General features: G+C 31.1%; 1 protein-coding gene across 1 annotated transcript in view; it reads left to right on the top strand.

The window, feature by feature from the left end:
• LOC126741168 (E3 SUMO-protein ligase RanBP2-like) overlaps nucleotides 1-521 on the top strand; it is a 143,692-nt gene extending 143,171 nt beyond the window's left edge. Inside the window, exon 45 of the mRNA XM_050447516.1 lies at nucleotides 32-521. Coding sequence (XP_050303473.1) covers nucleotides 32-238 — 207 coding nt within the window. The 3' untranslated portion in view covers nucleotides 239-521. The remainder of the gene's footprint in view (nucleotides 1-31) is intronic.
• Nucleotides 522-14,756: the final 14,235 nt, after the last annotated feature.

Genomic DNA, 14,756 nt, shown 5'->3' with positions numbered 1-14,756 from the left:
TTATTATAAAACCTTAACTATTATTTTTCAGATTAAAGATAAAGAATGTATCTGGAGAAGTGTAGATTGGTCTGATCCAACCGATTTACGGTGGCGTACCTTTAAGGCCATTTTCAGCAAGGAGTCGGCAGCGCAAGAGTTCCATTCTAGTTATTTGGAGGGAGTTAACTATGCTCATGAAGTGGGAGCGATAGATGAAATACCTAATGGAGATTATTCTGGTGAACATTCTGAATAGGGATGTTTATTACTAAAATATGTTTTTTTAAGCTACTATTCCACTTTACTCAAATTATGTTCCAATACACATGTTTCTTTCTGTTAACGTTAAAATTGTAATGACTGATTAAATGAGTAAGTTGCAAAAAGTCGTAGTGCCAACAGGTTTATAGGAATACCCTTGTATGAAAGTAATAATTATAAAAACAAGTTTAATTAGGATTTTTGTGTAGAAGTAGAATATTCTGTAACTAGTATTTAGCTTTTTTGTTAATTATTAAAGAAATGAAATCTTAATTTTTTGTTCATTATATTTTTTTTTATTTTCCTGGCACAAGGATTTACTACTTTAACTCCTGATAACAGTCAAAAATACATTTTTTTTTCCTTTTAAAAATCAAACTATAATTTTCTACGAACTGCATCGATTAATTATATAAAAATATTTAAATAAAATATTTTTGGCATTTCCGGTTACACCCAAAGTACATGTCAACTTCATTAATTTCCATTCACCCTATATTTTCAGAGTATGCCTAAAAACCTAAACATATTTTCAAATGTAAGGTTCTTTAGGCAAGTCAAATGTGTTTTAAGATATTTTTTTTTTTTGTAAAAATGAGTAAAGCCAGAATTTCCTATACAGAGGATTTTATAATTAAATCTGCCTTTGACTTCTCAAAAAAAGAGGATCGTCTTGACAAAAAAAGTTACATAATAGTTATAATAGGTCATTTTTCTTAAATAGGCTCGCATTATTTTAGAATTTTATCGGATTAGGGAAAAATTAAGATGTAACTACCAAAGCTTGTATGAGAGTAACAATCTTGATAGTAAACTATCAGATAAAAGTAAAGTAACTCTAACAGAAATATGAACTACTAGAAGATAAAGCAGCATTTAGCTTAAAGGTGCATAATAGGCTGCTGCCACAGGTGAAATGAGATCGCTTTTAAATATCAAATAAACTATATATAATATAAAGCATACACTTTATAATTGCGACAAAAGTAAAGGAACTTTTGGATTTTTTCCAAAAAAAATATGAAAATATTTTTAAAAGTTAATAATAAATGTTTGTAAATTGATCAAGGCAGTTTTTTATGCCAAAATACAATGTAGGCTGAAAAAACTACATTTTGGATGGATAGAAGAAAAAAGGAGAGAAGGCCAAAGAGGTCCGTGGTTGTCACGACCAAGAATAATTACTAAAATTCCTGAACCGGAAGTAAGTGCGAGGACTGTCCAATCAAACCAAGTTGAAGCAAAGGTTTAGAGTAGACGCCGTGCTAAGAAACCGCTGATTTCCGAAACAAATTACCGTGCGAAAATTGAGCTTGTACACCTTCACTTAAATTGGACAGTTTAAGATTAGAAAAAAATATTATTCAGCAATGAAAGTCGTTATAAAATTTTCAATTCTGGTAGTATATTGAGACTCCAACCAAAGTACGCAATAAAGCACGAAAGAGGTGCTTTATCTGGAGTGAAGGAGGTGAATTGCACTTTATAGACTATGTATCGATTGGTATATATACTTACTATAAAAAAAATTAAATGTTGACTGATGTATAATTTAAAAATACTCCTTTTTTAAATGTTTGTGCTGAATTAAGTACTTGAGACACTTTAGTAAAACAACTGCTTCCTGATTCATCCATTATCCAAGTCACGATACAGTAGCCATAACCTCTGGGATTAGCCAACAAGAAGCTAATATTTTTGTTGTATTTTCCTCCTACTTCTAAAATATTATAATTACAAGTTAAAAATAATAAAGAAATTAATCGACAAATCAAATATTAGGTAAAAAGTCATTGCCAAGGTTCGCTAAACAAAACCAATCAGATACAGTGAACTAAAAAGTAGAATAACATACAATAAAACCAATCTAAAAACTATAAAAATCGGTAAACTATAAAAAAACTCAAGAATGGCAAAACTGAGGGTACTCACAATAGTGCTGCCTGATATTGTCTGACGAATTAAAAAGGGTCAGTAAATAATCATTATGAGAGTATAGCACATTTCTAGTTAAAATTTATTTGATTTTTTCTTATATAAGCTAAAATTTTGTATACTTTTAATATTAAGTAAAATTCCTGCATGGGTTACTGAATGGATTCATTGATAGTCCTGTACTTCTTTCCGGTGTACGTTTCATGGTGCCTAGGCTTAATGCTAGACATCCCCTAACATTCTTTCTGCCAAGGCCTCGTACTAACATCCTGTTGAAATCGCCACTATATACAATATGCGCTATATTTAATCGGATCTGTCACATGTGCGATATAAATTTCTCTCCGGTTCATGTGATTGTCGATATCTTGGTGGATCATTACTCTTGGGATTAAGACCCATGTGTTTAAGTTATAGTTAGTAGGTATATTGCAGTTAATTTAATTTAATTTTGTTCAATATGTGATTATCTTGTTAAACTTTTATAATTGGGTTTTTATATCATATTAATAGTTATTTGTTCTAATTCTTTGGATAACTTTTGAGAATGTGACTTTACTTTACTCTTTTTCTTTTCTTTTCATTCTTTTAGGTTTGTTTGTGTGTGTTTTTTTTTTAACTATATTTTTCATTGTTTTGCAACTGTTTCCTGTTATTGGGCAAGTTGTCTGTTGGAAATAAAGGCTTATTATTATTATTATTATTATTATTATTAAAGGGACGTGTTTTGATTGCCCAGAGCAATTGTGAAATCTTAAACAAAGTGCTGATATGTGATGGAATGCTAAGGTCCATAACTCATCTGAATTCCTCTATTGTAAATGTTTTCTAATGAATATCAGTAACTTATAGAAGTATAACGAGAAGATTGATATGATATTAAATTTAACAAATAAGGGAGCGGCATGAATTGTCCACTCAGCACCATCAATTATGTGTAGTATGCAATTTTGCAATAGGAATAGTTTATTAATTTCGGTAAATGATCTCCACACAATAATACCGTAGGAGAGTAAACTCATAACATGTGTGTGGGCATAGAGAAGAATTGCGTTTAAATTGACTTATCTTTTTAATTTAAATACTGCAAAACATGAGGAGGCTAATTTGTTCGTCAGATAATCAATATGATGACACCATCTTAACTGAGGAGTTCGCGTGTATAACCAGATATATCCACCTTCAGAAAATTTTCAGGAAACACAAAAAACACCCTGTACCCTGTGTATTTATATTTAAAAATAGTAATATTATAAGAGAATAGCTTTAATTAAGCGGGGTTGGCCAATTTATTAACATAAAAAGAAACAAAAAAATTAATAATACGTCATTAATAATTAACAATTATTAGCAATAAAACTTTGTATATATCCATTTTTGCACACAAATAAGACGTAGTAGGCAAAAATATATATATATTTATTTCTCTTTCAACAAACTGGATCAACTTAATTAATTTGACCAAAGTAATAAAAGGAAAATTAAATATGTATTGCATTTTCGTCATGCAGACAATCGCATAGCTCATTTTCTTCTTGGGTTTTAAAATTTACCGAAGTATCCACATTGGTATTGGTATATATCGGTATATACCAATACCAATATATATCGGTATTGTTATTATGTAATAATTTCTTGTACCACAAAAAATCTTCCCCGTTTCGCCAATCATCCCCAAAATGCTCCATTAAATGATTTAAACCTTTTTTCTGGTATGGAATTACCTAGTGGTAGCGTGCTAAGCTGTATGTTGTCTTCTGATTTTCCCTTCTTTGAAGTGATTCTCAAACCCTGTCACCCAATGATGTAAACAGATAAAATTTAGACATCTTAATTTTAACAATGGTTTTGTTACGTTCATTCTCATTTTTTTTAAGTGAATATTTTTTGCATTCTGATTCCTATATTTTATATACCTTTTCCAGTTCTTTAACATTATAGGTACATTTGCCAGTCAAGGCCCAGTATTTTTACCAAACCCATTTCCGAATACATTTCAACGTATTTTTCTTTTGTTGTAATGACTGGATGTCTTACGAACTTAGAACACTAAAAGAACACTTTTATTTGACTGGTCTTATAGGAGTTAAAAGCGCGTGGAATCACAACTCGACGTCCAAACAACAACTACTAGAATAGATAATAAAAAGTGCACTAAAATACGCACAACTTGTTTATTTGAATATATCCGTTTTTGTTATCAAAATTTGGATATATCCGGTTTTACTCCAAATGTCGAAGTTTACTTAACGTTTTAAATGGGATTTATTCGGTTTTGCTCCCAAACAAATATATGAACCTATAGAAATGATAACAAAAACCGTCAAAAAACGATATTCGATGAAAAGTGGATATATCCGGTTTTGCATCCAAACTCCTCAACTTGGAATTAATATGGATACCTAAAAATTTTTAAGATTGTACATTTATAATACACTCGTGATTAGTTCGATTCAGGTATGATTTAGGATTGCGATGATTGACCCGCCGGTTTTCAAAACTGATAAGTGCTGATTTTTGGAGATTGAATATTAATTACTATTAATTACTAGTAGGCCGTTCATGGCACACCATTCTGAAAATTTGGATGAGTCACTATTCGCAATCTCTGTAGGTTTAATCTCAGACAAGTGGGAAATTTTTAGTGAAAGATGTCGTCTGTAAATTAATAAATTCAATGCTGGTCCAATCTAACGATTATCTAGAACAGATAATTTAGAAATGTACATCCTGCAATCAATTGATCCTTGCAGTTCAATCAATAATAATAATAATAATAAAGACTTTATTTTTACAAGACACCAAGAATATTTCTGTTTGCTTATAATATAATTTGCTGATGGCTGCATCATACTCTACTGTAAATATTTATTGATTGTAACATATTCTTGTGTTATAAAATATTATTATGTAACGAAAAGTATGAAACTTATCGAAATGTAAAAATAACAATTTAATTTCTTTTTGTGTGAGAAGGAAAAAAAATTAAAATATATTGGATGATATAAAACTAAAAATAAAATTAACGTTTAAATTTTTTTTACATGAATCAGAAATGTCATAAGACTTATCTGTGTTATTAGGACCATACTGTAAATAATTTTTTAAGTTATGTCATATGTTATATATTTGAATAAACAAAACACAATTTTACAAAAAATATAACATTTTCTGATTTGGAAGTTTTTAAATTACACATATCGAGATTGTATATATTAATTTCATACAATTTATATGTATAGTTTTCTTACAATTTAAATTATTTATTTGTAATCTAATTTCAGTTTTTTGGTAAAATCTATTTGGACATCCTTTTGTAATTTTTGTAGCTTATTTGGCTGTCAAATATTAATATTCACATTTCTAGACAGGTAAATGAAATGGTTATTACTAATTTTGTTATTGTATTATAAATTGAATTCGTTTGCGGTGTTAAGGTGGTGTATTTTAGTAATATTTGACTGACGACTTAAGTATTTGCTTAGAAATTGTCGACATAAAGATTTACGTTTAGTAATAACAAGATATAGACGTTTTGGGGTATCAGGCTTTTAAGAACCATAATTTGTTACATTGTTATATAGAGTAACAAACTATGGGAAAAAATACATTTTATTAACGGCGAGTAGGCCAATGAATAATTTTCTCAAAAAAGTGCTTTTCAGGACGAATGAAATGCCACATACTTAATATAAATTATCTAGGAGCTATACAAGAAGTTACTTTAGCTACTAGTCAACCAAACTGTTTTGGCCTCTGAGTAAGATAATTAACAATATACTAAATTTTATGCAAGCAGAAGCAGTGGTTGGAGAAGTTTCTATTCCTCTAAAAAAGGTATGTATTTTTAATGTATTTTTTTATTAAATTCATTTTTACGTTATATGCGAATTTAAGGCTGATATCAAGAAATTTCTAGCCTATTTGTCTAGTTTCTGAGCTCGGTCAGTTTTTAAGGCTAATTTTTTGGAGATATTTAAATAAGTACCTTATTGTAACGCTTTAGTTTGTGGTTATTTACATACATTTGAAAAATTGTTTTAATACAACTGCTATCTTAACTAATATAATAAAACTTATAATGTTTGACAGATTTATAAAAACCCTTATTCCTTAGGTTCAAGAACGTGTTGCAGCAGCAACAGGTGTATCGCTTAGAAGTACGAATACTTTGCTTCCTTTTTATACTCGTCGAAACGAGTTAAAAAGGAAGCAAAACGAGTTGAAACGGGCTAATCAACCTCATTTTCAACTTCCACAAGAACAAAGGAAAACACAAAACTTAAAATTCGCCTTGACGACGCAGATCGAGGAATTTTGTGAAGAACGATCATTAATTACCATTTTACAGAACAGACGGTTCCGACATTAAAAGCAGTACATAAAAAATTCGTACAAGATACTGGATATCAAGGATGTAGAGAGACTTTGCGAAAGGAAGTCCATAAAATTGGTTTTCGTTGGAAGAAATTTAGCAACAATAAAACAATGTTAATGGAACGTCAACCTATAAGACTGCTGAGAATTGAGTTTCTTAGAAGGATGCGTCAATACAAAGAAGTGTACACATACTCATTATGGATGGAGCGATAACTCTTTGGAAGGCTTAAAAAAACCAACAGGCAAGGGACCACGCCTTATTATAGTGCATGCAGGTGGCGAAAATGGGTTTGTTCCTAATGCCTATATTAGATGGAAATCGAACAGCACAAGTGGCGACTACCATCATGACACGAATTATGAGAACTACAAAAAGTGGGTTTCTGAGAATGTCATTCCCAATTTAAAACCAAGGTCTGTTGTAATTGATAACGCGCCGAACCATAATAAACAACTCGAAAAATCACCCACATCAGATATAACAGATAAGTTATTAAAGCCACAACTTTATAATATAATAAAGGTTCATAAACCAAAGTTCAAAAGGTATGAAATAGACGAACTTTTTAATGCAAAAGGTCATGGCGTATTACGGTTACCTCCATATCACCCAGATCTCAACCCCATTGAGTTAGTTTGAGCCGAGTTAAAAGAATATGTTGCCAAGAAGAATGTTAATTTTAATTTCAATGAGGTCATTACATTTTGTGATGATTTCTTTAAAGAATTCTCTGCTGAGAAATGAAAATCTCGGTGTTTACGGGCTAAGCGGTTTGAAAAAGCATTCATTTCAAAGGAACCAACAATAGATATGGTTATAGAAAATACGATAATCAACTTGCATAGCGACGATAATGAAACAGAAAGTGACACTGATGAGTCCGAGGATGAGTCAGATGCACAAGAGAGTGACTTATATGGAATAGTTGACGAGGATGTTGGAGCACAAACTGTTGAAAGTCATAACATTACTGTTGAAGATAATAAAGCGTATGTTAAATTGTAATTTTTTTAAAATAGATTTATTGTAAATATTATATTGCGTCTTGTTTACCATTTCTTAATTCTAAAATTTAATAAGTAGGATATGTATGTATACAGGGTGTCCCGAAATTACATCGCAATATTTTACCAGCCGTATTTTTGTCTAAAAATAAGACAAAAAGTCCATATACAGTATGGTTCAAAAGTGCATCGTTTTTAAGTTACAGGGTGTTTTATGAATCATGTTAAAGATAGTTTTTTGTTAATATATCCGGAACGCCTAGTTGTAATCTTTTGAAACTTTCAACATTTACTACTGGTTTTATTAAAAACTGATATTGCAACCATTTTTGCCAAAATGTATACAGGGTCGTGTAAAATAAGTGGTCGGTAAAGTTTAAATTGTTAAAACTTTTTTTCTAGCAACTCCGTGATGATTTTGGTATTAGAATTGAAAAGAACAAACATTTTTACATAAAAAAGGTGCTCTTGTCTAATTTCGATAGGAGCTTCCGTTTCCGAAAAAATCAATTATTAATAAATCATGAATTGGTATTTCAAAAAGTAACTACAAATAACATCTTGTAAAATAATAGTTGGCTGTGTTTGTTGACAATTAGTTTATTTGTTAAATTTTGTTTAACGTTTTGTTGACATTGCACATTTTTTAAATTTGCTTTGGCAAAGTAAATTAGTTCTTTTTTGTGATTCATTTTTCAAAAATTATGGATAGATTTACAAATCAAGAGTTAGCTGACATGCATTTTGTTTATGGTTTGTGTAATGGTAGTTCTTTAGCGGCTGTCCGTGAGTATCGCCGAAGATTTCCCCTAAGACATGTAACATGTTCCTGATCGTCAAGTTTTTATAGACACTCACCGAAATTTATGCAATAACAGAAGTTTTCAAAGAGCTCGTGGACAAGGCAGACCACAAGTAGATTATAATATAGAAAATGTTTTAAATGTTTTTGAAGAAAATCCGGGGGCAAGTATAAGAAATGTGTCAAGAGCCACACATATCCCTCGCTCTATAATAAGTAATTAAAAAAATTACTTATTGTTACGATAGTAATTTAATTTTTATTAGATTGGAAGAAGGCTAAGATCCCAAGGGTTACATCCGTTTTATTACCAGCGGGTCCAAGATTTAGAGCCAGACGATTTTCCGTTAAGGATCCAATTTTGTCAATGGGTAATTAATAATCCAAACTTAATTCCTTCCATTTTATGGACGGACGAAGCCACTTTCACACCAAATGGTTCATTTAACATGCATAATATGCATTTTTGGGCAGATCAAAATCCAAGAGCCATAAGGCGTAGTAATTTTCAAAGAAGGTTTTCGGTAAATTTGTGGGCGGGATTAATCGGGGACCAACTTATTGGCCCGATAGAATTACCCGATCGGCTAACTTCGGAGAATTATCTTCATATGCTGGAAAATAATCTTGTGGAGCTTCTGGAAGAAGTTCCTCTTATCTTACGCCAAAACATGATTTTTTCAACAAGACGGGAGCGCTGCTCATTTTGGTCGCAATGTGCGTGAGTGGATGAATAGCCATTTTCCTGAACGTTGGATTGGTCGAGGTGGTCCTATAAATTGGCCTCCTCGATCTCCAGATCTAACTTCGTTAGATTATTATTTATGGGGATATTTAAATGAGTTGGTATATGCCGTGGAGATAAATACCCGTGAACAACTGATGCATACTGATTAATTGGGCTGTTAATGAAATAAAGAGAAATCCATTTTTTGTTTTAAGGGCTACTCGCGCAATAACGCGTAGGGTAAGATTGTGTCTTTAGCAAAATGGAAACCACTTTGAACATTTGTTGTAATTTGTGCTTTTTTGTTTGGTGTTTTTATGTTTTTTTTTACGTAATATTTTTTTACTTATTCAATTACATTAAAAAAAAACAATTGAACTCGAAAAACAATTTTTGATCTTAAATAAAGTGTTTGTGATAGTCTTAGGTCATGTTTATCCCCAACGGATTTTTAAGATGCTTTTTAATTTTATTAACTGTTACCAAAATAACTTACGCGATTATTTTAATCTACCCACCAAGAGGTATACCTATAGTATCTTTCTTCTAGGTTTGATGTGTCACCAAATTCTGAAATTAAATAAAACTAACGACACGACTAATTATTTAAACATTGTATCCACTTCTTTAGCACCTACTGAGAAAGTTGTTAATTTATTAATTGATGAAATTTATATAATTAAAAAAACTAGACTATAGGGGAAAAAGCATAGACATATAAATAAGGATTATATGTCTTATATATATATGTCCCTTATTTATATGTCTATGGGAAAAAGTCTAATAATGCATTTATATAATTATTAACGGCGCCTATACATATTTGAAACAATAAATCAATCACATAAATAAAATATTCTCATTTTTAAATAAAGAGAAATCAAAATTGAACGACCATCTCGGCAGAGACGCGCTTTCAAAGCGTAAACGGGAGCCACCAAAACGGATCCGAATCTCACACGTGCTGCGACGTTGCCAGCTGTTATTTCGCGGCTTGAGTAAAGTCGGCTGTGACAATGGGATGGCGAGACCGTCGCGTCGGTCTTAAGCCATATTTATGCGAGTAAGCGCCTTACTCGGTTGCCTTACGATATTTTAAGCGTTACGTCATCATATGGTTGCGCTCGAATGACGTCATGTCTAACAGCTGTCAGATTCTAAAGTTGATTTTCAGCGTGGAATCACATGGATGATGGGTGAAACTTGTATGGTAAAAATCGGAATCGTATATCGGCCATCTTGCTTGGCAAAAGTGACAGGGAGCTGACAGATAGTTGTCGACATTGGGTATGTACCGTTTTCAACTGTCAGTACAGGATTGTACTGTGCTGATTTTACTGTAATTTGTCGTTCCGATTTTACACAGCGTGCTATTTTGCTCCAAAAAAGGAACAGTTTTCAGCACTGTTTTCACAACCACAACATAACCTATAAAACCTAACCTATAAAACTTTCGAACAAACATATTTCCTGTGAGAAAGTAAAATACACACATGTACTTTTGTGCCTTTTTATTTCTGCAGTGCAGTATGTGCACAATTACGAGTTTTCTAAACAATTTAAAGGGCTAAAGAGCGCAAATTTGTGGTCCTAGGACTTAGGACTTGAGTGAAAAATATCACTTTCTTCACTAGTAATGTAATATAATATATTATCTTTTGAATTTGTACCTAGGTACCTGAAATGCATCCTAAATTCCTCCTCGGAATATAGGTTTATCACGTTTTCCAAATAATTTGGAACGCGAATGCGGGCCTGTCCTTAAGCCTGTAATTGGCCACTATAAAAGTCTTCTTGGTCCAGTTCATCTTTCTCATCATCAGTTAATAATAAAACGGAAATGGTGTTTGCCACTATCATGGCTGCTACATTATTGGGGTTCATAGCCATAGCTTTTATTTTGAACAATTTATGTTTTGAACTTGGAAAATAATTCCCACAACGTAAACAAGAAGATTCAAGAAATCAACATCAACAACACTTCTGACAGTTTTGACATTCCCCCACTATTTTACTGTACCTACAGTAGCTTTTATCCCCAGTCAATCCAGTAAAGATTAATGACGTCACTGACGCATTTATGACGTCATTCAGTACTGAATCAGTAAACTGAAATAAATATCGGAACGACGTCCAATAAATTCAGTACTGACAGTTGATAAAGGTACATACCCATTGACTGATAGAACATCATTTGTTATTGTCATACCATTTGAGTTTGTTTTGTTTTTAATTTCAATGAATGCCAGCGTGGGTTGAGTTTGCTATTTGTTTTAAGGATGTTATTCTAAATTTATGACTTTTTTTCTAAAAATTGAAATTGATTGAAATTTTCCTGACCTTGATGTAAGAGTATGTGTATTTTAAATGTTCCTGAGAAACAGTAATAAAAGATTTTTTTTTAATTTCCTTCAGTTCATATTACAAGAAAAACATGGAGAGGGATATGCAATGTAAATATTATTAAGACTTTGAGCTATAGAATTTCTTCTGATCAGTTCTCCACAAATTTTAATAATGCTGATACCGCTGGCTTTACATTACAATACATATTTATTTAAACATTTATTTTGTCTTTTTTTTTTACATGAATCATTTAGTAAATTGATTTATAAGGTTTGCACTGTATATTTTTTTATTTTATTTCCTGCTCGTATCATACCACTTCCTGTGTTCACTGAGACAAGACATAGGTATAGTGGCTAAGAGACCTGAGCACCTGGAATGGATCAGAATTAATGTTTTTCTTACAACTTGTTTTTTTAAGAGTTTCTTTTTATTTTATGTAAACATCTATCCTTAAATTAAGTTTTTAGTAATATTATAGTTCCAAGATATGTTGTTAGTATTAGAAGAGACCAACAAATATATTCTATGTAAGTGATATATGTATATACCAAAAAGGTGTTTTCATTTTGAAAGAGTTTATTTTGTTTTGTCGATGGATATATTGTTTCTTTCGATAATACTCTGTTATAGAATTTTTAATTAATTTTAAAAATTAACATTTAGATTATAATTTAAATAATTTTAAAATCTGTTTAATTTTTCTTTAGGAAACAGATACAAGTACATATTAAATAAGAATAATTCATCCTCTATTGACTCTATGTGTTAATAAAATGAGGATATTATTAACCTAGTGGGAAGGCCTTGCGAACCTAGATGTATTATGAGAAAATAGCAAAAAAATTTTGACAACCTTTTCTAATCTATATAAAATTAGGGTAGTTCAGTGCTAACAAAATAATTTTTAGATTTATTCTAATTTATATAATGTCAGTTATAATGAATTATTGAATATTATGTATATCATTTTAATTAATTTTTTTTTCCAGGAAAATTAAATAATAAATGTATTAAAGGAAAAAAAAATATTGTTTTATTTCCATTTGTCCAATTGGTGATATGTCGTACACTATTGTTAGTACACTTTCGTAGATTATTGCAGTAAATTAACCTATTTAGATATGTAAAATAAAGCTGAAGTTTTATTTTTGTTCAGATCAATATCTGATGCTAACACCTAAATAAAAAGGCTCTTTTCTCTATGAGTAACCTTTTTGATTAGGCGTTTGCTTTAGATATTACGATTAAATGATAAGATTGTCAGATTCAATAAAATGTGATTTCCCGCCTTAATTTGGCCACGCCTTTCTACCATTTCGATTGTTCCAATTAGACACGTCAAACTGTTAAGTTAGTTACAACAGTTTCCGCCGCCAAGCGAGAGGCCGCTAGCTGATTTGTCAGAAGAATTTCTTTCAGTTTGTATGCAACCACCACTTCTCTATATATTTGTGTTCTGTGAGTCCAGGTATATTTATTAAGTTTGTGGTGTAGTCTCGAGGAGCGAATTTCGCTCTTCCCGCCATCTATAGGCCAAGGAGAAGAAGCTTTTTCAGTGTTCTATAAATCACCCACGGCCCTGATCCTTCACAATAGCGTTGATTGAATATTTTGGAAGATACGCAACCTTATGGGCTAAAGCGTGACCGCAAAAATGCGTGAAAAATAGATGGCGATTCTCTCCAGTATGCGCGAAAATAATTTCGTCCGTCGCTTCTCATTAGTAATCGGCCGATCATCCCTGAGTCGTCTGGGAGAGTTTTTGCACAGGTTCGTGTTTGCCGTATTAAAATTTGGTAGTTGTTAAAAAATTTTCTTGGATATCATAATCACAAATAGATAGATATATGTAAATGTGTTTAATTTGTGAGACAATGGCTCCTTTAGGCAAAATTAATCAGTGTGCGTATCGTGGGTGCAATAATGTAAGAAAATGTAAAAACAATGTTCTCAGTTTTTTAAGATAGAAATATTTTTAATTAATAAAAGCTTTGCTAAATCAAATAATGTATCTTCTCTAATAAACCCATCAGAGAATTTTTCTAATTTGTGTCAAAATACGATAAAATCCTTTAATGAACTTTATCATACTCTAAAAGTAAATAATAATATATGCAAGTCAATTAATAAAATATTACTAGATAAAATAAATATAAATAAACCAAAACTATGTCCACAGCATATTGATAAATTTTTGCATTTATTAATTAAGACTTTGATTTATAACAACCTAAAATGGGAATCTCAAAATCTTATTAGAAAATCTTTAAAAAAATCTAATTATAAACCTCACAGAAAATTATCTATTTTATCTACAAAAATCAATCCGAACTCTTAAAGATATTGTCTCTTCATGTCTATGAGGGCCATTTTCTCTTTTTCTTTTTTTTTACTTTAAGAAAATTTTAAATCAATATATTATGTTTATAATCTTTAGTGTTTTAAGTATTTTCAATAATTGTTTTCATGATGAAATTCATTCATGAAAAAGATAGAAATAAAGCCTAAAAAGCCTTTAAAGTTATTGAGAAACTGGTTATAGTACGAATGGTAGCTTTCCTAATTAAAATAAATAACGTCGATGTCGAGTAATGTTTTCATTCCTGGAGAGATTATATTTGAGCTTGAAGAAGGTCACTTTGCTGCAGCGGTATTCTGCGACTTCTCTAAAGACTTTGACTGTGTCAACCATGGAATACTGCTCGGTAAGCTTTCTAGATATGGGTTTAGGGGAGTTGCTCTAGAATGGTTAAAATTTTGTTTTGTTAGACAGAAAAAAGTTTGTTTGGCCAAATGGCAGTTTGTCTGAACTTTATGTAGTAAGCAGGGTTCGTTTCTCGGTCCTATTTTATTTCTATTGTATATAAATGACCTGGCGTCTCTCCAGATAAGAGGATTCTTCACTATTTTTGCAGATGACACCACTATCTTATGGGCAGACAATAATAAAAGCACATTAACAAGAACAATTTCTAAAGATTTATTTTTATTATTTAATGATTAAATAGTGGTTTGATGCTAATGTGTTGTCTTTAAACATAGATAAGACTAAATTGTTAAGTTTTTATGTTCAGAGCAGTTCATGATTCACAACAAAGAATTGGAAGTGAATAATTTTAACAGATTCTTGGAATTGTTATCGATCATAAACCTAAGTTTTATGGAGATATGTCAGGAGGCAAAAACTGGCTAGACGATGTTATGCTGTTAGAGTGGTTTTAAATGAACTGAGATTGATATCTGCAAAAACGGTCTATTTTTTTTTTTGTTGAAAGTTGGAACTTACTTTCATACAAAAATACCTACAGTATGGAA

The sequence above is a fragment of the Anthonomus grandis genome, chromosome 10 (assembly GCF_022605725.1).
Source record: "Anthonomus grandis grandis chromosome 10, icAntGran1.3, whole genome shotgun sequence".
In the NCBI taxonomy this organism is placed as follows: Eukaryota; Metazoa; Arthropoda; class Insecta; order Coleoptera; family Curculionidae; genus Anthonomus; species Anthonomus grandis.
The sequence above is the reverse complement of the archived record's forward strand: the minus strand, read 5'-3'. Positions and strand labels throughout refer to the sequence as shown.